General features: G+C 33.6%; 1 protein-coding gene across 14 annotated transcripts in view; it reads right to left on the minus strand.

Moving 5' to 3' along the window:
- Positions 1-1,034: 1,034 nt before the first annotated feature.
- Positions 1,035-23,096, minus strand: part of Fak (protein tyrosine kinase 2 Fak) — a 768,667-nt gene continuing 746,605 nt past the window's right edge. For all 14 annotated transcript variants that reach the window (XM_069820032.1, XM_069820033.1, XM_069820037.1 and 11 more), the window contains one exon: positions 1,035-22,806. In XM_069820032.1, coding sequence (XP_069676133.1) covers positions 22,401-22,806 — 406 coding nt within the window. In that variant the 3' untranslated portion in view covers positions 1,035-22,400. The remainder of the gene's footprint in view (positions 22,807-23,096) is intronic.

The following is a 23,096-nucleotide window of genomic DNA, read 5'->3' on the forward strand; positions in this document are numbered from 1 at the left end:
TTCTTCGCAAGCCGATCAATTAGGTCACAACATACTGAACAACTGCTACTAGAAGAAGCTAGAGACAAATCTGCATTTGTTTCTAAACTCTCGATATATTTAAAATACTGTATAAATAAATATATCTCTTAACACAAAAGAAAAAAAATAACAGGAACACCCGCAAATTAGAGAAAAATCTAACAACATAAATGAAAACTTTTACACAGGGAGAGAAAACTAACAATACGTGACTCAGTTTTCTAAAACCAAGAAGAGAGAAAGAGAGAGCTTCCCAATACAGCCGTGACTATAAGCAGTACAGTTGTCAGCGGTGGGTAGGACGTCTACAAATTCGGCTCCCCTCGCGTGTTCTAGTCAAGTTTAAACACTCCGCTAATCAGCTATCTTATTGGTTGAACTGCTGTTGTCATGGTTACCAGGGAGTAGAGTGATGTAGCCGACTACTCTCGCATAGACACTGCAGGCTGTTAGATGTCGACTACACAGGTTACAGTGCTAGCTGTTATTTTTCAGTACGAATTATTTGTACTATCTACAGTATAGCGAGCGGGCATCACCAACTGAATGTGGTCGACTTTAAGTAACTTACATCTTAATCGTAGTGAATAGTAAAATTAGTATAAAAGGAAAAACGTTTGTCATTTGCTATAACTTATCTGAGATCTTAATTCAGGTGGGATTATTACTGCCATATTGTGTTCTGGTAAAATATTAGGGGAGGCACGGCCTCTCTTGCCTCCCCTGAAAATCCGCCGCTGGATGATTGCAAGAAAAAGGGGGAAAGGAATTGGGGAACTGAGAAGAACTGCGAGGGATAGAGAGGAATGGAGGAGATGGATCGAGGCAGATCTGACGCAGTGAGGCAAAAGGGAAAGAGGAAAAAGAAGAAGAGTGTTTATGTTAGTCGAGAGTGTGATTTCCAATGCTAATTTTCATTGTTTCTTCATGAATATACATGCAACAGTACTGCTGTAAAAAGCACATAGACACGTTCACAGCTCTTTGTTGGTAATTAAGGGTTTTATTAGTAGTAAGTGTGATATTCACATTTATTAATCAGTATACACAATATACAACAAATGAAATTTATGAGCATTATGGCATTTTTATCTATAATTTGCTCATTCTTTGCCATAAGGAAGGGGAGAGAAAATATCTATATTATATATATATAAATACTGCTGGCAAAAATATCTTAGATTCACAATGAAAATTCACACACATTTACACCCCACTGTCTCTTCTAATGGAACGTCCAACCATACCCAAAGCAATGGGTGATTTTAAAAATCTCACGCGCATAGAATTTACACTATTCTACCGATAATAAGCTAAACAATTACTTGAAGGTAAACACCTCCCACATCATGGAGGCTGCGTTGACATCAGCTGAGGATTCGACAGACTGATCAAGTCTTTCCATTAGAGTGAAATGCTCTATTACAAAACAGACACAAAGGGGAATTATGATTAGGATGTGACAATGACACGAAATTTGATTTGGAGACATAATCTTCATGCATATAACCTGAACAGAAGTATATACTAAGAGGGTTTATTTTTTTGTAATGCATGTTATGTAAAACAGAAAAGAAGTAACCCGAGGACCAAATATAATAAAAAATGCTGTGTTATATAAGAAAAAAATGTATGCATTTCCGCTCCAAATCCGGAAATAAAAGTAGGTACTTGGAAATTTTACGAAAAAAACTATATTAATTGACAGTTTTTTTTTTTATAAAATTAAAATGAAACTGAGTCATTTAACTCGTTTTAAAGTATGTGTACATAAGTGATTTATCAGGTTTATCTCGAGATTTCAGGAATACCAAATTTTAAATAATTTAACTTCCTTGTACTAAAATATGTACTTAGCTGTATTGAAAGAGCAATGGATAATAAAGTATTCCTTTGAGTTAGGATAATAACCTATACTCTATCGAGGTGAAATAAAGTGAAATTGAAATGTGCCCTCTTTTAGAAAGATATACATACAAATGCTCATATGAATATTAGAAATGAAAATAAAACATAAATATGTGATCAACTGATGAATATTAAGATGAGGGTGAAAATTATACATTTATTGAACATATTTCTTGACTATAGGGATGTACCGGTATGTCATTAGTAATTAATTACATTTTAAAATGTTAAAATTTTTAATTTGTTAATATTTTAACGATTCAGAATAGTATAGTCAAAATGTCGTATCTCAGGTAACAATACATTTATTGCGCAATTATAAATTTAAACAAAATGAACTAAATCACAAAGATAGAACGAAAAAGAAATGCAGTTCTTCAAAATAAAATTTCGATATCACAATCACCATCCTACAATCATACTCACACATCTACATGGGTAACAATAAGGCTCTATCTTCCATTTATTGGGTCTTGTATGAATCATTTCCTGCAAAAAGTAAAAAGAATGTAAGATGTGAAAATATCCAAAGAGATTATCAATAAGCAATGTACAAAGTATGTTATTATTGTGCTCACATTAAAAGGAATCATTGCTGTATTAATTTAAATAAAATCTGTAAATAGTAGTCTTATAGATTTCAGGTAATTTCCTAACAATGTCTTCAAATTTAGACATCGTCATAAGTCATTATTAAATACCACTTAGACAACAACGGAATGACTGATGTTCAAAATTACAAATATAAAGTAAATGTAATGAAACGAAGTAGTACAAATGCATATCTGAAAACATGACATTCATTCCATTGTTACGAATGTATTAAATGGCACTACAGGTAGTAGCTGAACCATATCTACTATTAGGGATGGCAAACAATGCAAAAATAAAATGGATATCAATTCTTCATACAGTTACTATGCTGCATCAAATCAATGGTCCCCTCTTCTTGAACCTTCGCTACTTTTACTTCAACAACTTTACTTTAAATTCACATACTCATAACTTTATTATTAATAAGCAATATTGGTATGAAGAATTTATATCAATTCTGAAATAATTCATAATAGTATACCCCTCAACTAACGAGTTTTACTATTTATACAGAGTCTTTCTTTCTGACCTCTTTTACTCAATCAAAAGATATTTCTGCAACAGTAAGTAAGGCCAAACGTTTAAACTATAATCTTACAGGTATTTTAAAAAAAGTAGTGGAATGTAATACACAGCTATGCCAATCTTCCTGTGGCACTGATTCTTTTATATTAAAATACTTACCACGGAGTAAATAATCACTAATATTTTTACTTATTTCTGATATGAGATTTATTTACAATAACGTATACTTAGACAGTGAAATTACGATTTATAAAGACAGAGCTATTTCTTTAATCAAACAGCAGCAATAGTTAGTAGCCAGGTTAGTGAAATTAAATTTAAAGAAATGTTATAAATTCCAAAATGTTTTCATTTCTGGTATAGGAATATAATAACTTAATTGAGGGGTATTTGTCCTATTGAGTGACATCCCTACCTAAATCGTTCGCAAAAGTTCAGCTGTTCAGTCATATGAATGATCCTACTGCTGTTTTTACATAAGGATTTATCAAATAAGCTTGAATTTTGCAGCTTATACTCAAATTCAAATGAGAAGTGATGATATCGTGGTTGTATCTGCTTATATTGTGCGATACAAATCCTATTTTCGTTGTGCTGACTGACTAGTCTTGTTTTAGGTTAAAAGTATTTGAAAGCTAGTGTATTACGCTCTTTCTACTCAGCTGCTGTAATTATATGTAGTCCATGAACATTGTAATTAATTATTATCACCTAACTTAATGTTCAAAATCATCTACTACAGCTTTTTAATGTTAAGTGATCGTTTTTTTTTTTATAGAATTTCAATTTTTTTTTCTCTTACATAACTAACGCATGTTAAGATGACAAGATGGCAATGAAACAAGATGAAAAATTACTATACTGAAAACCTTGACTTTAGGAAACATCCAAATTTGCAATTCCAAGAACAAATGCTGCCAGCATCTTTAACCAGGGACCCAAAACACTTTTGGCTTAAGGAAAATAAAATTAAGAGTAAAGCCTAGCTTTTTTTAAGATGATAAATGAAAAGAATATAATTTTAACCATAATTTCACATAACTATAGAATATTGTTTATATAATACTAATTGAACACATACAAACAAAGAAGTATGACAACAAAATGGCAGGCTTGTTACAACACGTATCTTAAAAATCTGTCACTGCAACTGAAGAATAAACTGATACATAAAATGCAAACAACATTTCAGTAAGTCCTTAACCACAAGGGATATAATCAAAGATGAATTCATCACACATTCTACATGCAATGAGATCCATACAAACAAAACACCCATTCTTTTAAAAAAAATATATATCGCATTCTTATGGTTAAGGATGACATTTTTAAAAAGCCAGTTGAGTTAGGTCCCTGCTTTAACATTAAGAATCAATGAGCTGGGATGTGATCAGACACTACAAGGTAACGCACTGTTTTGTGAGTTAAAGAGAGATAAAACAAAACAAGTCTTTTGATTTCCCTCACTGACTCACTCATTCACTAGCCACTTTGATGAGTTAATGGATTTTTTTTGCCATGTTTACAACTTCTAGTTTGTGTAAAAGTGATATTGTTATTTACATAAGAAGTCTTGAAGTTTGTGATTCTGAAAACTCATCGTAATTTTCAGTGCCTTATGTCTTTAGCATGAGGTTCACTTTATGAGGTATAGTCAAATTTCAATTGAATCCAACTATTTCTCTAGTTGGAGATAAAATAGTAGCAGGAATTGGATAATACAGGTTTATTGTAATATAATCGAATTCTGTGCCTGAGTAAATAGGCCGGTGTATGATGTAGAATAGCTGTTTTATCTGTGCCACTGGTGTCAGGTACTTTTCTGTAAATTCGTGGAAGAGAAGTGTTACTGATACGTGTATTTCAGAGTCAATATATCCGTTTTACGTCCACCTCAAAATTTCTTAGTATCAGTCAGTCTGGTAAAATGTTTTCAATTAATTACTGGAGTTAATTCTCCTGTGTTATTAGAAGTTACAATTATGACAAGTTTTTCGAAGTTTTAAATTTCAGTTTTTAAGTCTGAGATGTGCTTTTGTATGAACATTATTCCCCTTTACCCTACCAGCAGCATAGATAAAATGTGGACAGAATATTATGAGAGATATGCAAAAAAAGAAAAAGTGACATTATACAACTAATATGTCCAAAATGTTGCTGTACATTACAATTAAATTGTTTAAATTAGACACATAAAACTACGTGAAAATATTATATATATGAAGTAGTTACAATTCGTATTTAAAATGGAGAATCGCAAAAATGAAAATATATAGGCCATCCTACAATAACTTACATGTTGATCACTAATCACGGCATATTGAGTTTCTTCCATTACCTAAATTGAGGGAACTTAAAAGATGGAATTTGCTAACCCTGTTAAGACGAAATTATAATGCTTTTCACGCGACTTGGTTCATACGTTTTATCTTCTTTGTGGCTACAATATTTTGTCTTAGCGCATGTAATATTTAACTGAACATAACTAACAGCACCTGAGTCTTAACATTAAAACTAGGCAATGTTGCTTAAGCGCCAATGGCTTGTGTTGTTCTAGATGACTAAAAAGTCCTCCATGAACTAAGTCACATGAAAAGGAGTCCAGTGACTTTGAGATTATATAACGTTTATATAGGTACCAGGTGCGCACAGTTGAGTCCAGACATTTACTGTGATTGCCCTGACTTTTTCTTAACATCATATACTGTATATGATTAAAGATGGTGATGATGAATTTTTTTTAAGTAGGCTATTTTACAACGCTTCATCAACATTTTAGGTTATTTAGCATCTGAATGAGATGAAGGTGATAATGCCGGTGAAATGAGTCCGGAATCCAGCACCGAAAGTTACCCATCATTTGCTCATACTGGGTTGAGGGAAAATCCCGGAAAAAACCTGAACCAGGTTAGGTTATTTAGAATCTGAAAGAGATGAAGATGACAATGCCAGTGAAATGAGTCCCGGGTCCAGCACTGATAGTTACCCAGCATTTGCTCATATTGGGTTGAGGGAAAACTCGGAAAAAACCTGAACCAGGTTAGGTTATTTAGAGTTTGAAAGAGATGAAGATGACAATGCCAGTGAAATGAATCTGAGGTCCAGCACCGATAGTTACCCAGCATTTGCTCATATTGGGTTGAGCGAAAACCCCGGAAAAACCTCAACTAGGTAACTTGCTCCGGAATTTATATAGGGTGAACCGTAAAGTAATGTCATTAATATCAGGGGATTATTCTTTGAGATATTTCAAACAAAAAAGTTTAATTCAGTTTTCCTCGTTTTTGCTTCCTTTTCAAGATAAAAATTGTTTTATACGAAACATTTCATTAATTTAATTCCCAATATGCTCAGTTAATTTAAGACAGCAGGGTATTATGAATATAAATGTTTGAAAGAATTTTAGTTTTGTCCTATTGTAGAAATATGATCCAAACAAATATAACTTTATGTTCTGCAAAAGAATTTTAAAATGTTACATTTGTTCGGATCAAATTTCTGCATATTAAAAGAAAAACTGAAATTCTTTCAATCAAAAACAATGGCTTTCCTAAAACACACTATGAAATGTTTAATATAAAACAATTTTTTTTCTCGAAAAGAAAGAAGAAACGAGCAAAATTTTATTAAACTTTTTTTGTTTGAAATATCTAAAAGAATAAGACCTTGAAATTAATGACATTAGTTATGGTTCACCTTGTATATCCCAAGTGGATGTGTTACGATAATATCTTCCTAAATATCTTACCTATTCACTACAAACTTAACTTCAACTCATCAGGGTTTGGACACTTCAGTCATTTGAATAATGATGCATCTTATGTATTTCTGTATGCACGTATGTACGACCTAGTACATCTACTGCACTTACCCTTCAGTTAGGAGCAATCTCAACCCACACTGGCAGACTATACTAAGGTTCAATGAGTATCCAGATTATGAGCAGGTAACCCCACTCATCCCTAGATAAGCCCCTGTGTGCACTGCCATCCGGCATGCTATGGAATGATAGTGGAATGGAAATAAGATGGAATGATGATAATGCTTAACATGGGAAAAATGGAAGAATCCATAGAAAAAACTCAATTGCGACCTTGTTCGCAACTATAAATCTTTGAAAAATCCCAGGCCTAACTGGGACTCGAAGCCAGACCCCTATATGATAGACCGCAGATCCAACCATTCAGCCACCACACTGACATTGTGAATCTTATTTCCGAATATTAATATTACTAAAAAGTATTGGCTCAATTCGCTATATTTAAAAGTAGCACTGGATTCTCAATGATTTGACATATATTTTGACGTAATTTTTAATGCTGTTATATGAAATAGTTATGACTGCACTCTAATGATGTTATACCAAATAAACGTGAATGCTTATGTACTCAATGATTTCATTAATTACAGGACAAAAATCTCGAATTTTTAAGACTTGTATAATGTTATTTACAGAACTATAGGCCTATCTATGGCAACACTTCATTTTATGACTCTGGGACATCTTGCTGACTGATATTCTGAGAATGTTAAAGTTATAATTTACAGAAACAAAGAAAGGAAAGATGTATTCTCTCTAAAGACGTGCCTTGAGGTAGGTTAACTTTTTTTTTTTTTTAATTCTTTCACTAATGACTCAATAAATTATGCTTAATTTACAGGCTCTTACAATTAAGAAAATCAATGTTTTACCACTTCATAATAATAGTTACAGATGAAAATGCTACACACAAGAAAGCCATGAATTTCAAGAAATCCACGACAAAATCCATTATAACTAACATAAATGCTGTTATATTTTAGGGCTTATGAAGTCATATGAACAAAAGCAGCTTACTTTCATATTCGTGTTACTAGTAAATCAGCTAACAATAAAAGGAAATACAAAAGTTGAAAAACAATATTACAATTAAATTTAGATTAACAAATTAGAAATTTCAAAAAGAAGAATATAAACACACACGAGGTTCATTTAAGAATGTCTATATGGAATGAAATGGTTCTTGACTATTATATGCTTATTAAATTGTTTATGCAAAGGTTTCTTATTACTAGAACATAAGAAATAAAAAAAAATTATTGTATTAATAGGATTTCTTGATAATGTAAGAAAGAATAACCGAAACAAAATGTCACCTTCTGAAACTCTTATTACATAAAAGCTCTAGGTACTAGAAAACGTCAATTACTAAAAAATAATTAACGTTTTTATTCAGTTCTCGTTTTGAACGTCCAACAAGAGATTGACAGACTTCTTACAGATCCCTTATAAGTAGTAAAAAAGTGCAGTTAAGGACAATTTCCCCGAATTAAAGCATAGTTTATTTTAAAAACTGTTTATCTTTGTTACTGAAAATGATCATGAAGACGATGATGGTTATGATGATGATGTGATATTTATATTGATTAATATGCCGCCAGATATTAAAAGAGTAATATAAGTTTGATGTATACAGGTAATTTATTCAATTCATTCTTAGAATTACAGAATTTTCACTTGTCTTTAATTCAATATAACTTACCATGGGCTGAATAAAAGATCGAATATAGTACATACATTTTATCTTTCCACGCTCGCGGATGTAGAGTGGATGCGGCAATGCCCACCACAGCTTCACACATGCTAGTGTGGAAAAATAAAATGTATGCATTGTTTATTGGTAATTCTTATGCAGAGATGGAATGGTTCCTGATATCAAAAGGGAAATACATTTCTTAACAGAAGAATAGTGAAGAAGAAGAAGAAGAAGAAGGAGGAGCAGAAGAAGAAGAAAAAGAAGAAGAAGATAAATGTAGACATTTACAACTAGATAGGGTACTGTCAATGGAGTCTGATGAGGAAGGCTTGGAGAAGCCAGGAGCTCAAAAGTAACACACCTGGTTCCTGCCTGGAATTAAACTCATGACTTCAAAACCTATTATTTTACTGACTGAAAAAGCACAGAACAATGAAATATGTCTCATATATTGCTACAGAGAAGCCTCTGGCACTGGTTATTTTAAAATAATGATAAAAGATCTGAACACAAAAGAAAATTCGTCTGTGAAGTGAAGTTCAGTAAGTTACGCAGACACACAGAAGTCATACAGTTGTGAAGAGGTAGATCTCCGCCATTTTGTATAACGACATGCAAGTGAGATGAATGAACATTTTGCACCAAATACTAGCAGATATTCTGTAAAGGTAAGCGTTCACTACATCATATCGCACGCATCGGACAAATCGCACAGATCGGAAAAAGACTATCTTTGCTTTAATTGTTATGTAACCACGTTCAGTACATCGTATCGGACGCATCGCCTCACAGCAAATCCGTCCACGTTTCTCGGATGGGCAACTTTTCCGATGCGTGCGATCATGGCCTTCTTTAATAAATCAATTTTAATTGGTCAACTATTACTATTATGTTGTGCCATGTTCAGTGTCGCGCCAAAATGGCAGACGGAAAACTTATTTCACTTGTAGAAAATTGCGAAGAATTATATAATTTGAGGCGTTCCCATTACAGTAATCAAGTCATTTCTTGCAAATATATTATGTAACCAATATTTCTTTCGTTTCTTCCTCTTCAATTAAGATGCACGAAGCAATTACAAATTCTTATTCGCTAACAGACGTAATTAATAGACCTAACCTCAACTCCTCTGCTTTCAGTAATGTCAATATCGTACGACGTCATGTTTTAAACAGCTGATAGGGGAATCCGATGAGGTGATGAGGTGAAGCCGTTACAGTGAACGCAATGCACTTAAAATATCTGTTGCGTGCGATTCGTATGAGCAGTGCGATACGATGTAGTGAACGCTTACCTTAAATGGACAGCATGCAAATCTAATCCAAAACCATTCAATGCACACGTTATTCTTGTGTTAGATCAAATATTGCTGCTTCTCGTTTATAGAATCCTTCCTTTAGTCATAACATGACTTGTGCTAGCACAGTAGTTTATGGAATTCAATTTATGAAGTGGAGGAAATGGACACATGTACAATAGTATTAAATTGATTACTTTCAATGTTAGCAAGCAAGAATAATTGCCAGCATGACTCTAGTATTGTCCATTGTTTCTGTCCAAGGTGAAGACAATTTTGCATGTCATAAATCAATAGTAAGGGATCCTGTTTCATTTCAGTTTTAGAAGCCACAATAAGGATTGTTATCATCCTTGAAAAATCCATTGATCTTTGGTTAGTTTTGAGTGTGACAACCTTGGATCCAATAACAAGCAGGCTACAATCACTGATATATTATTTTCTATAAATATGACTTATAATATCCGACCTTCTAATCTCATACTTATCGAACAAACATCAGCAATATGAGGCGTTCCGAAGTCAACATGATTAACTCCTTTTCCAAAGATTTTGATATATTCAAGGTTAAAGTTAAATACATATAATTATTTCTGTGATGTAGTCAAGAAGAATACTGCATTCTGTGGACTTTTTACTGAACTATGGAGTTAATCACATTGACCACTGAAAATGGTCAATTTAATACACTGCCAACTTAGAAACTCTGAAATAACCAAAAGTGGAGTTAATCATGTTGACTTCTGAACGCCTCATATAGTCTTGTGTAGAATACGTTGAAAATCAGCTGTCATTGTGATTGGCATCTTTTTCTTTAAAAAATTATTAAACTTCGTTAGTTTGTTTGATATGCAGAAAAGTCACAGTTTATTATCATATGAATGTCATAAATAGAGCCCGGATGTTAGGCAAAATGCCTTTTTTATACTGAGTGTATGTATGAAAGACCTATTAGAAATAAATACATTTCCACACATTTGAGGACGATAGGCCTAATTTTTATTTTGCCTTTTTTTTTTTTTGCTTATTTTAGCTCCCGTTGCCTATTTTAAGGTTAAATGCCTTTTTTTTTTTTTTTACGTCGTTATTGTACATTTTCTATATTTTTAATGCATTTAAAATAAATTGCACATAAATTATATCAAAAAACAAAAAAGAACGGTTGTACAAATTAAAAATATATATTCATCTTACAGAAATATTCGCTGAGAATCTTATTCTCCAGAAATACATATGTTTCCAAGACGTCGTAAACGTTTCTCCCCTACCGATTCCATCTTTTATGTCACTTAACAAAGATATTTGAACAGTATAATCCTCAGTGCTCAGGTCACTTCGGGGTTTACCAGTGAAAGAAAGGGGATGAGGAAAGTAATAAAAGCAAGTCTCCAGGTCCTGTTACTGTTGTCGCACGCACAAGTCCCGCGTACTTTGAAGTCTCTAATCCCTTCTCACAACCCTCTTTTTGAGACAATAAACAGCCGGTTTTTCCCTATCTCTGGAAGAAAGTAGAGACAGTCCTTCTGAAATAAGTTGTTTTAAGTTTGCTCCAATCATTTCAGTAGAAGTAGAAAGATCTTTTTCCACCATGAAAAACGTTCTCTCTGACAGGCGGCTCACTATGACAGTTGACAACTTAAAAAAAAGCATCTTGTTGTGACATGTAACCAAGGAAGGTGAGTACCGTATGGGATAGTTTATTAAGTATTTGTCTATTTTTTTGTCTGTTTCCATGAATAATAAATGTCTATTTTAATGTCTATTTTTACTATTTTAGTGCCTATACTCCTGCCTATTTTAACCAAAATAAATGCCTCAACATCCGGGCTCTAGTCATAAATAAGTATTACATTATGACACAAAAGACGAGCTTAATTTTGAGTGAGAAACTTTTAGAAAAACACTACTTTATGTGGTAAATATTGTTACGTCCATTTTCAGCTTTCCCTTTCAAAATTCTCTAAAGTTCCTTCAGTGTTCCAGCAAAACTCGGAGTACGACAGATGGCCAATAGGCTTGGAGTTCACATATTCATTTTTTCTCAGACCCAAATTCCCTGCAAGGCTGTGTTATAGCCAGGGGTGTATACTGGTTAAAGGGTTTGGGCTACCGCTGACCCTATTATTACACAAAATATATCTAACAATTACTTTAATTTTAATTACTATGGTAAAACTAATAATACAAAATTATTACATTATGTTATATTATAAACTTTTTCTTTTGTAATTTCCTTGGGCTACCACCGGTAGCCCGCAAAATACGCCCCTGGTTATAGCATAGCTTTTAAATATTTCTCCTCCCAATTCCCAACTTTGAAATTATAAACAAAGAATACTCCTTTTACATAACCATAAATCAAATTCATTATCATCTGCATTGTCTTTACTGTACTGAAATTCAAGAATATGTTGTCAAAAAGAGATATTTTGTTTTATGATTTATGACTTAAGTCATTCAATAAATTATTAATTTTAAGTTTCGTATCTTCTCATAATGCATGACCATAATGGCCAATTTTGCTCATTCAAAGTAGATAAATAGGAAAATAAAATAATCAAAACCAAAAATCGTGTTAGTTCAAACACAGTATTTCCCATGATGACTACGTCAGAATAAATAAAAACAGAACAAACAGCCACAACCAACCACCTCCAGTATTACAACTTTCTTCATAATTCAGATATTTTAAGACTTCAAAACTCTACTATCACTAAGCAAAATTTGTAACCTTTTGCAAAGGTAAAATCCTATATTTATCTAGTCTTTAGAAATTTAAGTTATTCATAACAATGGTAGCAGTTTATTTTTGTCTTGCTTTTTATATTTCTAGCATATTATTTACGATACCTATCGTTCCTGTCCTCAACCCAAATCTTCCCATAATTCTTGCTATTTTTGTCACGCGAAATTCTACAACACAGTGATATAGACGCACATATACTGCGTTATGGGGAAAATGATTACATATTATTTTGTTATGGAATATTTGGCAAACATTTTCATAGTTACTTGTCAAGAGTCAAAAAGAAATGAAATTCTGTAAATGCATAAATAATAAAAGGAATTTGTTAAGTTTTACTTTCAACTTCTACAAAATCCCAGTCTTCAAGAAAATATAAAACAAAAAATAAAATTTAACTCAAATAAGTTATATAAAATTTACGTAAGATTAACATACAATTCAAGGATGCGGTCGGAAAAGGGCATGAGTCAAGAGAACCAAATTTTACAGGAGACAGGCGTCGTGGTCTAAGGCATCCTGCCTAGGACTTGTGTTACGGAATGCGTGCTGGTTCGATTCCTCATGGGGGAAGAAATTTTTTCATGAAATTTTGGCCAGTGTATGGGACTGGTGCCCACCCAGCATCGTGATGCACTTGGGGAGCTACGATAGGTAGCAAAATCCGGTTGCGAATACCAGCTATAATGCCTGGGGATATCATCATGCTAACCACACGATACCTCCATTCTGGTTGGATGATCGTCCACCTCTGCTTCAGCATGTGGGCGTGAGGCCAGCAGCAGCCAGCTGGTCGATCTAGGCCCTTCACGGGCTGTAGCATCACAGATTATTATTATTATTATTATTATTATTATTATTATTATTATTATTATTATTATTATTATTATTATTATTATTATGGCAGGAAAAACTGAATATTTTTTAAAATATAGTTGTGAGTTGCCATTTGCCTTGTAGATAGTATGTGGTGTAATTTGCATGTGTACATTTCTTCATTGCAATATTGTTTTCTTTTCACAGGAGTTATATACATTGTAGTTACCTTGACTCGTGCTCTTTTATGTCCGACTCGAGTTTAATAACAAGAAAATCCCCTTATTTTCATCTAATGTTGCGTCTTGGTCTATGCTCTGGATATAGATAGATGCGACACGAGATTAATAGTCTGTTTTACTTGAAACTTCCAGGATGTTGCACATTGTCCAAACCACTACCAATCAATCTGCATTGGACTTGTACTGTTTTTTATTCTGATTCATCTGATGCAGAGTTCTCCTGCTCAGTAGCTTTGCTAGTCAAGGAGTCACAGAATGGTTGATAAAAAGCTGCAATAATTTTTTCCAACTTCTGTATATCTTTCAACTTGGGCTCAACAATGGGATGATTGGTTAGAATATAGACATACGGTATGAGTTCTGACATATATGGAATTCAGTAGTTTTGTTTGGCAAAGTCAGTGCTTTTTTTCTGGAAAAAAGTTTACCGGAACTCTATCACTCGATCACATTATTCAACAAAAACGAAGGTTTAAAAATATTAGGCCTACATACCTTATATTACAATAAGTTCCAAACGGAGCTCATCGGTTTTAAGCATAACGGAAATTTTGCGATTTCGAGCTATAGTTTCAGGATCAATAACGGAAAATGGCAGCACTACATTACATGAGTTACTTTTGCACCAACGATAATAATGAGAAAATGTAAACTCTTGGACTCGGCAGTGGCGGCAATTTTAATTTTCAATTTCGCTTATAAAATATATCTCGTTGGAATTTATAATGGCAAAAAGTTTACCAGAACGCGTTCCGGACCGTTCCCGCTGAAAAAAAGCGCTGGGCAAAGTTAAACCTGACATAGTTCGCTAGGTCTGTTCCCGTATCTTCACATACAGTCTCATAAGCTGAGCACAGAATGAGTTCAACAATACAACTGGTGGCTGTACCAACACCGAACATCATACCAACAGCAAAGCATAAAAACGCATTATGCTCCAAAACAGAGAAACATGCTTCACTACTGCATCATAAAGTCACAATTATTGTTATGTTAAAAATGTAAATTGGGACTCGTGAGCTTTTTGTACATTGGGCTGCAAAAGAAATGCCAATATGAAATTGTATCGTTTTCCGAGAACTTTAGCATACATGGCGAGGTAGAAAGCTATTTTCCTGAGAGTAGTTTTTTAAAACATGTAAGTATGACTTTTTTAACATATTCACGTTATTTTTATTTTCAACATTAGTATGAATAATACACGAAAATAGTGAAACTGCAGTTTGTATGTTATTCCACAGCCTTCCTTAGGCCTATATTACACTATCAAATTTCTGTGTCACAAAATATAACATTTTTGATCAAATATATATGATCAAATGTCTGATTTAGGGTATATTACACTATATCAAAGCTTTCATCACATCTTTCATCACAGTTCTAACAATCAATCCACGACAGTTCTATACATGTTGCAACTGTAAGTGCAGTACCGTAAATTGGGGTTACTTTGAACACAGAGGAAACTTTGACCATTTTTTCAGAAAATCATATTTAGGTTTCTACATGCTGCATTTGTTATAGATGGAGGTAAATTATCATAAAATCATTATCATACCAAATTTACCTCCATCTATAACAAGTGCAGCATGTAGAAACCTAAATATGATTTTCTGAAAAACACAGTCAAAGTTTCCTCTGTGTTCAAAGTAACCCCAGTTTACGGTAATGGTTATTGCATTAATACTGGAGAAGAAATAAAAGAAAAAACATATTTGGGTTAGAGATTGGGCAGGGAGAAGAGATACAAAAGGAATCCATCAAACTCTATTGAGAGAACTTCAGTGTGAAGATGTAAAATCCTATACTCTGTATTTAAGAATGGATGATGTAACATTTCATGTAACTCATAATGTGATGTTAAAAGTCATGTGGTTTCACAGACCATATATGATATGATATGATGATATGATATATATGATATGATATGATCTATGATTTATTGTCATTAAGCTCAGCATCCCAAGTGGCTGATGGCCCTTCACATTTCTGTCACACAGACCATATGTACTTAATGTCCGCCATTTTCTTTCTTCTTTAGTCAGAGATTTTATCAAAGGTATGATGATGACCATAACTTTTATCACAGAACTATGTCACAACTAGATGTGATCAAAGATGCTATATTACACTGTAAGAGATTTTATCATATATATTTTATCAAACTTCTGTGATACAGAAATTTGATAGTGTAATATAGGCCTTGTTATCCATGGATGCTGTTTTTGTTACAACCGATATATACGGTCAGTTATGTTTCATATTGTATTAACAAAAAATGTATTACTGAATGATGTAATGATAACAGAGCAATAATAGAGTTTATACCGGTACGCAATGCCTTTCGTGTATCTCTATTTCTATTATGTCCTAAGTGAAATCCTCGTAACACGATAATATTTCAAATCGATAGTGACTTCGATTCGGCATTTCATTTGCAGTCCAGTGTACTAACCGGTAAATAAACCCTAGAAGGGCATGAAATCGTCAATAACTCGTTTTCTCAAAAAAACCTGACTCGTGTCCTTTTTCGACCGTACCCTTGAATTTTTACATTCCTGTTAAAATAGATTTTATGAAAATTTCAGTAGATCTTATTATTTTAACTACATTTAAATTTATTGAATTTCAGTTCAGGTGGAATACCGTACATTATAATCTAAAACTCTTCTGTGTTCCACACTGCAGAGAATTTTGATATACATACATAAAAAATTTGTGTGATAATCAGTTTGTTTTTAACAACGAATATCATAATTATATGTAGTGGCTTAGGATGAAATATTTCCCAGATGAAAAACGTGCTGAGCAAGTAAGATAAGTTTCCAAATAATCTTAATGTTTCGTGTTACTAAATATTCCAAGAGTTTCAACCATTTTTCTGCGGTTTCTCTTCACTTATAGTAACCATATGAAAACAAAATCTCGCTCATGGTAATATTCGTCATTAATACTTCAATTTACTTTTTCAAATTTCAATAAATTACTTTATCTAATCTCGTCTATACAACACTATATAACTTTCATATATTAAATACTTCTGTTTATCCACAGCTATCAGTTTGATACAATTTTGGAAGCACACGCCATTCTTCTAACATTTATTTTCATACCTGATCGAAAGTACCTGAAACCGTATTTCAAGTCAGGAGTTCGTCATATTTAAGAGGATAGGACTCAATTCCAAAGATCTGTTGTACTCCTTAATCTCTTTAGGCCCGTAACACACTTGAAAAGTTTTCGCTAGCGAGAAATGTGTTGCGAGAAAATTCAAAGATTGATAACATGGATTCAAATGGACGTCCACACACTGGAAGAGATTCTCGTTCGAGGCAAAAACCTCGCGCGAGTTTCTCGCTGGAATCGGTAGCTCAGCGAATTTTCTTGACACATTTATCAAAGATGTTTGACATTTATACTCTTTATGACGATCGAATGTAGAAAAAGATATCACAGGTGGCGATGAATTGTATTGTTTTTATTTGAAAATGAGGAAAGATGGGTGATAATTGTAGTCAGAAACTTATCGAACGTGTACGATGTCACCCGTAGGCCTATTTATATGATACAAGGGATGAAAATTATAAAAACACGAAACATAAAGAAGAAATCTGGAGACAAATATCAGATTATCTAAAAATAAATAGGGCTATATTTTATTTTCATGGGATTTAATAGTATTAATTAAACATTTGAAATAATGTATCTATATGTCTTAACAGTTTACATAATTTTAATCAGAGCATAGCAAAGAATCCTCTATCATATCATGAATAGTAAAAAAACTGAGGTCCATTCAACCTGAAATAACGCCTAAACGTATCATCATTCAAATCGAAACCAGTGTCCAAAACTCGCCCTTATTTTCGTAAGATACAATGTGATTTGCAGATATTCCTGGCTTAATTTTAGGGCTACTTTTTCTTTTCATTAACAAAATATGTTAATGTAACTCCATTTCCTCAACATCTGAATACTCAGATTCAACATAGCGTTCGTATGTGATTTGTAGCCTAAAGTACGACAATATACTTACAGGACGACAACATACGTAAATACATAACCTATAATATTTCTCCCAATGAGTGATTACTATAATCAGAAAAATGCTTTCTGCATGAAGGCAGTGCATAGATGATCATAGCGAGGTGTGATCTGTGATAGCGAGAACTCACCAGGTGTGTGGAGGAAGGCTCTTCGCCTCTTTCTCGCAACACATTTCTCGCTAGCGAAAACTCTTCAAGTGTGTTACGGGCCTTACTTAGGGAGTATTATTCTAAAAGGAGAAAGTGTGTACATACTTTTATGAGGACGAGCATGTTGTGTAAGTACCCGGTATTCTGTTTCCTTCAACATTTGTTTATGTACGTCAGGCATCACAAACTGATCAAGTAACTTGTGTTTCATAAAAAAAAAAAAAGACATAATTTTACTAGTTTCTTCTTCCTTAAGATTTGTGAACATGTTGCGTTTTCAAATTTTAACTTTTGTTTTTATGAAATGTTACTAATCAATATACGTTTACATAACAATTATAAACAAAAAATTCATATTCGTCCATAATTTTTCTTCAATAAATTATGACACATCAGACATCCATTTTTATCATACACAATTTATCAAATTATGTACAGAATTCAAACATTGCATGAAAACGTCACATTTCTTTCACCTAGTGCATTTTATCAATAAATTTAGGTGCCAGCACAATGTCTGTAAGTATATGGAGGGTGTGGGATACAATATTCATCATCCTTCAAGTGTAAAAATTCCTTTAATTAGGTAGTCCTACTTTGCGATATGTTTGTCCACTATGGACTAGTCATGTGTATCTCACAGTCTGAGCATATTCTAAATAAAATTTTTATTTATGCTTACGACAGATGCCAATATGCTGTATCAGCATAGAAAAGCACTGTACCCATTTACAGTATACCCAAATCAAGCCAACTACAATACGGTATAATAATTTATGTTAAATATATTGCATCAGAACTATTTTATAGGTTATGTGGGCCATTTTTTCAATCGTCCATACTTGTGATAAAATAAATTTGGTTTCTGAACAGGCTTCCAGGTGAAACTGAATATCTCTTAAACTGTAAAGGAGAACGAGGAATTTACCTATAATCACATCTTAACCACGTTTCCTGAAGGGCCACCACAAAGACGACTGAAGTGTTACCAATATGTATAAAAAAAAAGAATCCCAAATACAAGATACTGAGAATTATATATGTGAATGTCATTTTGGGCATTTATTCATTTGATTATTTCCTTCAACTCCGAGACTAGTACATTTCCCTTCCTTCTATCCCTTCTGATTCTTGAGTGAATAACATTTTGTGTGTAAATAATCTCAAGACAATCGCTAAATCACTATTTGATCAATTAGCTCATCTTGAATTTGTCTCACTTATTTCTATAGCAAATGGACAATTCACTAAGCTGTACCAGATATATCAGTACCTTTTGCAGAGCACAAATTGTGGTAATGAATACGTTATCAGCCAACAACTGTGTTCCAAAGAAAGGACACTGAAGAGCTGGTACATAGACAAGACACAAACAAGATTCAGTTGACTATACTTCTGCCAATTGAATGGCTGTCTAGAATAACGTTGTAAGTCCGTTTTTGACCAAACTGAGTTTTCGGCTGAAAAATGTTGTATCGCACATCTTGCATCATGTGCTGCCATCATCTTCCTGATAATAGGGATATCCTAAACTAGCACCAACAGATAGCGCACGTGTACTATGAGGGATGCGCTTTGCGTGTGCATTTGTTTTTCGATATATAAACATTCAGGATTTACGTACTGTATTAGTATATTAAATACTCTTAAAAACAACTAAAAATGGCAAATTTTTGTTATGTTCCTATATGTAAAAACCAGGGAAAGCTTTTTGTCTTCAATCAGGTTCCGAAATATTCTGAATATATGCATTAAACCTTAAAAAATATAAGTAATAAAATTGGACCTCGAAAGAGCTAGCTATTAAATAAAAGTAACTACTTCAAGTAAGGAATTGTTGGCTACAGTTTCATTTTGGAAGAGAAAAAAGAAAAATTAATAAAAACATATGCAACCTCGACAGCGAGCTATGTTAGCTTAGATTATATGCAGTAGTTGTAGGAGTCTCCGAAGTTTACGCCTGCAGTAAACTCTCAATAAACTGGGATGTTTATTATCCAGGACGATCCATAGTGAAATCCATTTCGTGAATAATATTTTTAATGTTCTGTACCCTAATTATTAAAGCCATGTTTTAAGTTCAAATTTTCAAAATCATCCCACACAGTACGGTATTCAAAACTGCATGTCCTTAACCTACAAAACACACTACTAATCGTGATACTATTGCCATCATATTATATCATCCTATTAAAAATTGCATTTGATCTTTCTGCAACTACAGAAAAAAATACGAGGAATTCAATCTCGATAGTCTCGTCCCTATAAAAAAAAAAATCACATTGGTGGCTGCATATCCTGCTTTTAGCGTACGGTTCTTAAATACTAATTATTAAAGAGGGCAATATTCACTTTCGACATATTTCCTATTTTTTTATTCGTGCATATTGTTCAAGTTCTCATTTAGGTTCATGAACATTCAATTTACTCGTATCTATATTCTGCATACTGCAGATTTCCCCACCCATCTCAGGGAATCGCTCAATATTATACAGGTTTACGTTATTATTTATTGTAAATTATATTAAATTATGAGGTAAGAATTATATTAAATTATATTAGGTTATACAAAATAATTGTAAATATAATTTTGACACGCACAGAAAACCAACAAGTGGGAAAACGTAATCAACTGTAGCATATGACAAAACATAGCCCTACAACATGTTGCGCCGCATGGAACGCTCCTGCCATCTGACGCTAAAACTTCGCATAAGATATCCCTACTCACACTACTTCGAGAGCTGTTTCATTTTGATTGTGTTGCTGAGCTGAATAACGTTGTAACGCAAATAAAATGGCGGACAATCATACTTGTAGCATGACACATGGGTAGAGGTTATTGCCAATGCAAGGTTGTTCATATGCAATAAAAATACTTTAGGGATATAGGGCTACCAACCAAACAATAAAGAAGGATCCAGACCTCAAGATATCAACAGCTGCTGGTTTCAGTTAAGTTTTGACGATCCTATGTCTCTGAAAATGCGGAAATTTTATGATATATTGTTACCATGGGCAATGTATTCTCTCAAAAGAAAAGCAAGTGTGCAAAAAATAAGACAGTAAATCATATTTCACATGATCACTTACCTCGTATTTATCACGGCCCTATTCCAATCACAAAAGAGAGACAAAAAAGATCTCATTGCAATGTCAAGTTTTCTTCCTCTTGATCATGGTTACTCTGTATTCTACCATGGCCTAATAACAGAATAAAGAAAAAAAGAATTCCTGTGTGTGTAATATTGATATTGTATTATAATCTAAGTTGTGTAATTTGTTTCAAGTTCTTATTTTTAATTTTAATTTAGTAGTCTGACACAATATTTTGGGTTTGCCCTGTGACACAGAATAGCTCACAATAAAATTTAAAATGAAAAATTATATAAACAAGTTTCAGACAGAAGTGATTAAGACATAAGAAAAAAAATAGAACCAAATATAATTTAAATTGAATGTACACCATAAAGATGCTGACGAAATATCGCTACAGAAAATTTTATTACGGTTGTGACGATGGCATCTTGAATATCTCTCGTCAGCTTGTATTTTTCCCTCCATTTTACAAAGGCTTTCGGAACGGTGCCTCTCGCTCCGAAGAAGAGACCAGTAACAGTGATTTTTTCTATGTTGTATCTTGCCGATAGGTACTGAATCGTGGGCTCGTAGATTTTCTTTTTCTCTTCGTTCACTTCAGATGGTTGAGTGGCTGAGATTTCAAATCTGATGGTAGGATCAATTATTTCGGCTGACTGTTTATTCCTATTTATAGCTATGATATCGATCTTACGATTGCTCCCACCATCAGCAATACAATGAACTTCCTCGTGAACGTCTAGATTTTTGGATCGAAGTGCATCTGCAATCATAGAACGTATGGTGTTGTGACGTTTTATTCTGAGTACTTCTCCCTGTGGGCAACTCCCAAGCACATGTAGTAAAGTTTCATACTCAATTTGTCCTAATTATTATTATTATTATTATTATTATTAATATATTTAATTTACTCAAATGTAACAACCATAAAGAATTTACCAGGATATATGGACAGTATTTAAGTTTCTTTGCTTTACAACGTTGTTCTTCTGGATTGACATACAACGTTTTTCTACTGTGAATGTTCAAAAAGTTGTGTTATTTGGAAGATGAAGGCAATACATATATATAAATGGTATGAATATTTACTGAAGTATTAATACAGACCTAACACTGTCATATTTTGTAATAATTAACAATGTTAGTATGGAATAAACATATTTTTAATTTCCTGACTTACAACGTTATTCTAGGCAGCCATTCAATTACTGGAACGAAGTGTATTCACCTGGTAAATGTGTAACATAGTCCATTAAGATTTGCAAGTAATCTGTATTGGTATGGAATGAGCATTTTACCAGCACAAACTTACTTTATTGTTGCTCAAAAGAAACAGTACCATCTATAATATAGCATGGATATTTCTGACTTTTTATATTTTATAGTGAGTAAACGTGAAGTGAATCTATTTTGGTATTTCAAAAATATGATCACATATTCTTGCTAGCTGTCTGTAGGGTTAGACGACGTTACAGATCCAGTCCCACTACTGAGTTTGTTCTGAGCGAGAGGAACAGCTGATGCAGTGGATGAGAGAGGTGGCTTGGTGGCTGCACTGTAGATTGGCTGCTGGACCATCACGTTAGACATCGCTGAGCTTGCCACTGCCATTTTCCTCTGCCGCTCCAGACTGCCTAGCGATGATGATTCTCTCACAACTGCGGCCGGAGCCTCCTGCAGTGCTACAGGGGCTGGCCTTACTTCTCCGAGGTCGTTCTCAACGCTTCGGATAGCTGTGCCTGTACAGATGTAGTTGTTGACGTCCGGATGACGCATCCTGATCGAGTCAATTACATCTAATAAATTCTTAGCATCCATTGCCAAGATATGCGCAGCTGACAGCATTCCTCTGAGGAAAAAAAAGAACAGATTGTTAGTTACTTGCTAATATGTGTTTATTAGTTTATTTATTTATTTACATAGGCTGCAAAACGGTATTTGTCGAATACAGGGGGGAAAGCCATTAATCCTTCCCATTGAAGGCTTTAAGGAACCAACCTGGACAAATACCCAATGTCCTATCCCTACCACGGGAACGTGGTGCAGCTGTTACTTACTTACTTACTTACAAATGGCTTTTAAGGAACCTGAAGGTTCATTGCCGCTCTCACATAAGCCCGCCATCAGTCCCTATCCTGT

The sequence above is a fragment of the Periplaneta americana genome, chromosome 3 (genome assembly GCF_040183065.1).
Source record: "Periplaneta americana isolate PAMFEO1 chromosome 3, P.americana_PAMFEO1_priV1, whole genome shotgun sequence".
Taxonomy (NCBI): domain Eukaryota; kingdom Metazoa; phylum Arthropoda; class Insecta; order Blattodea; family Blattidae; genus Periplaneta; species Periplaneta americana.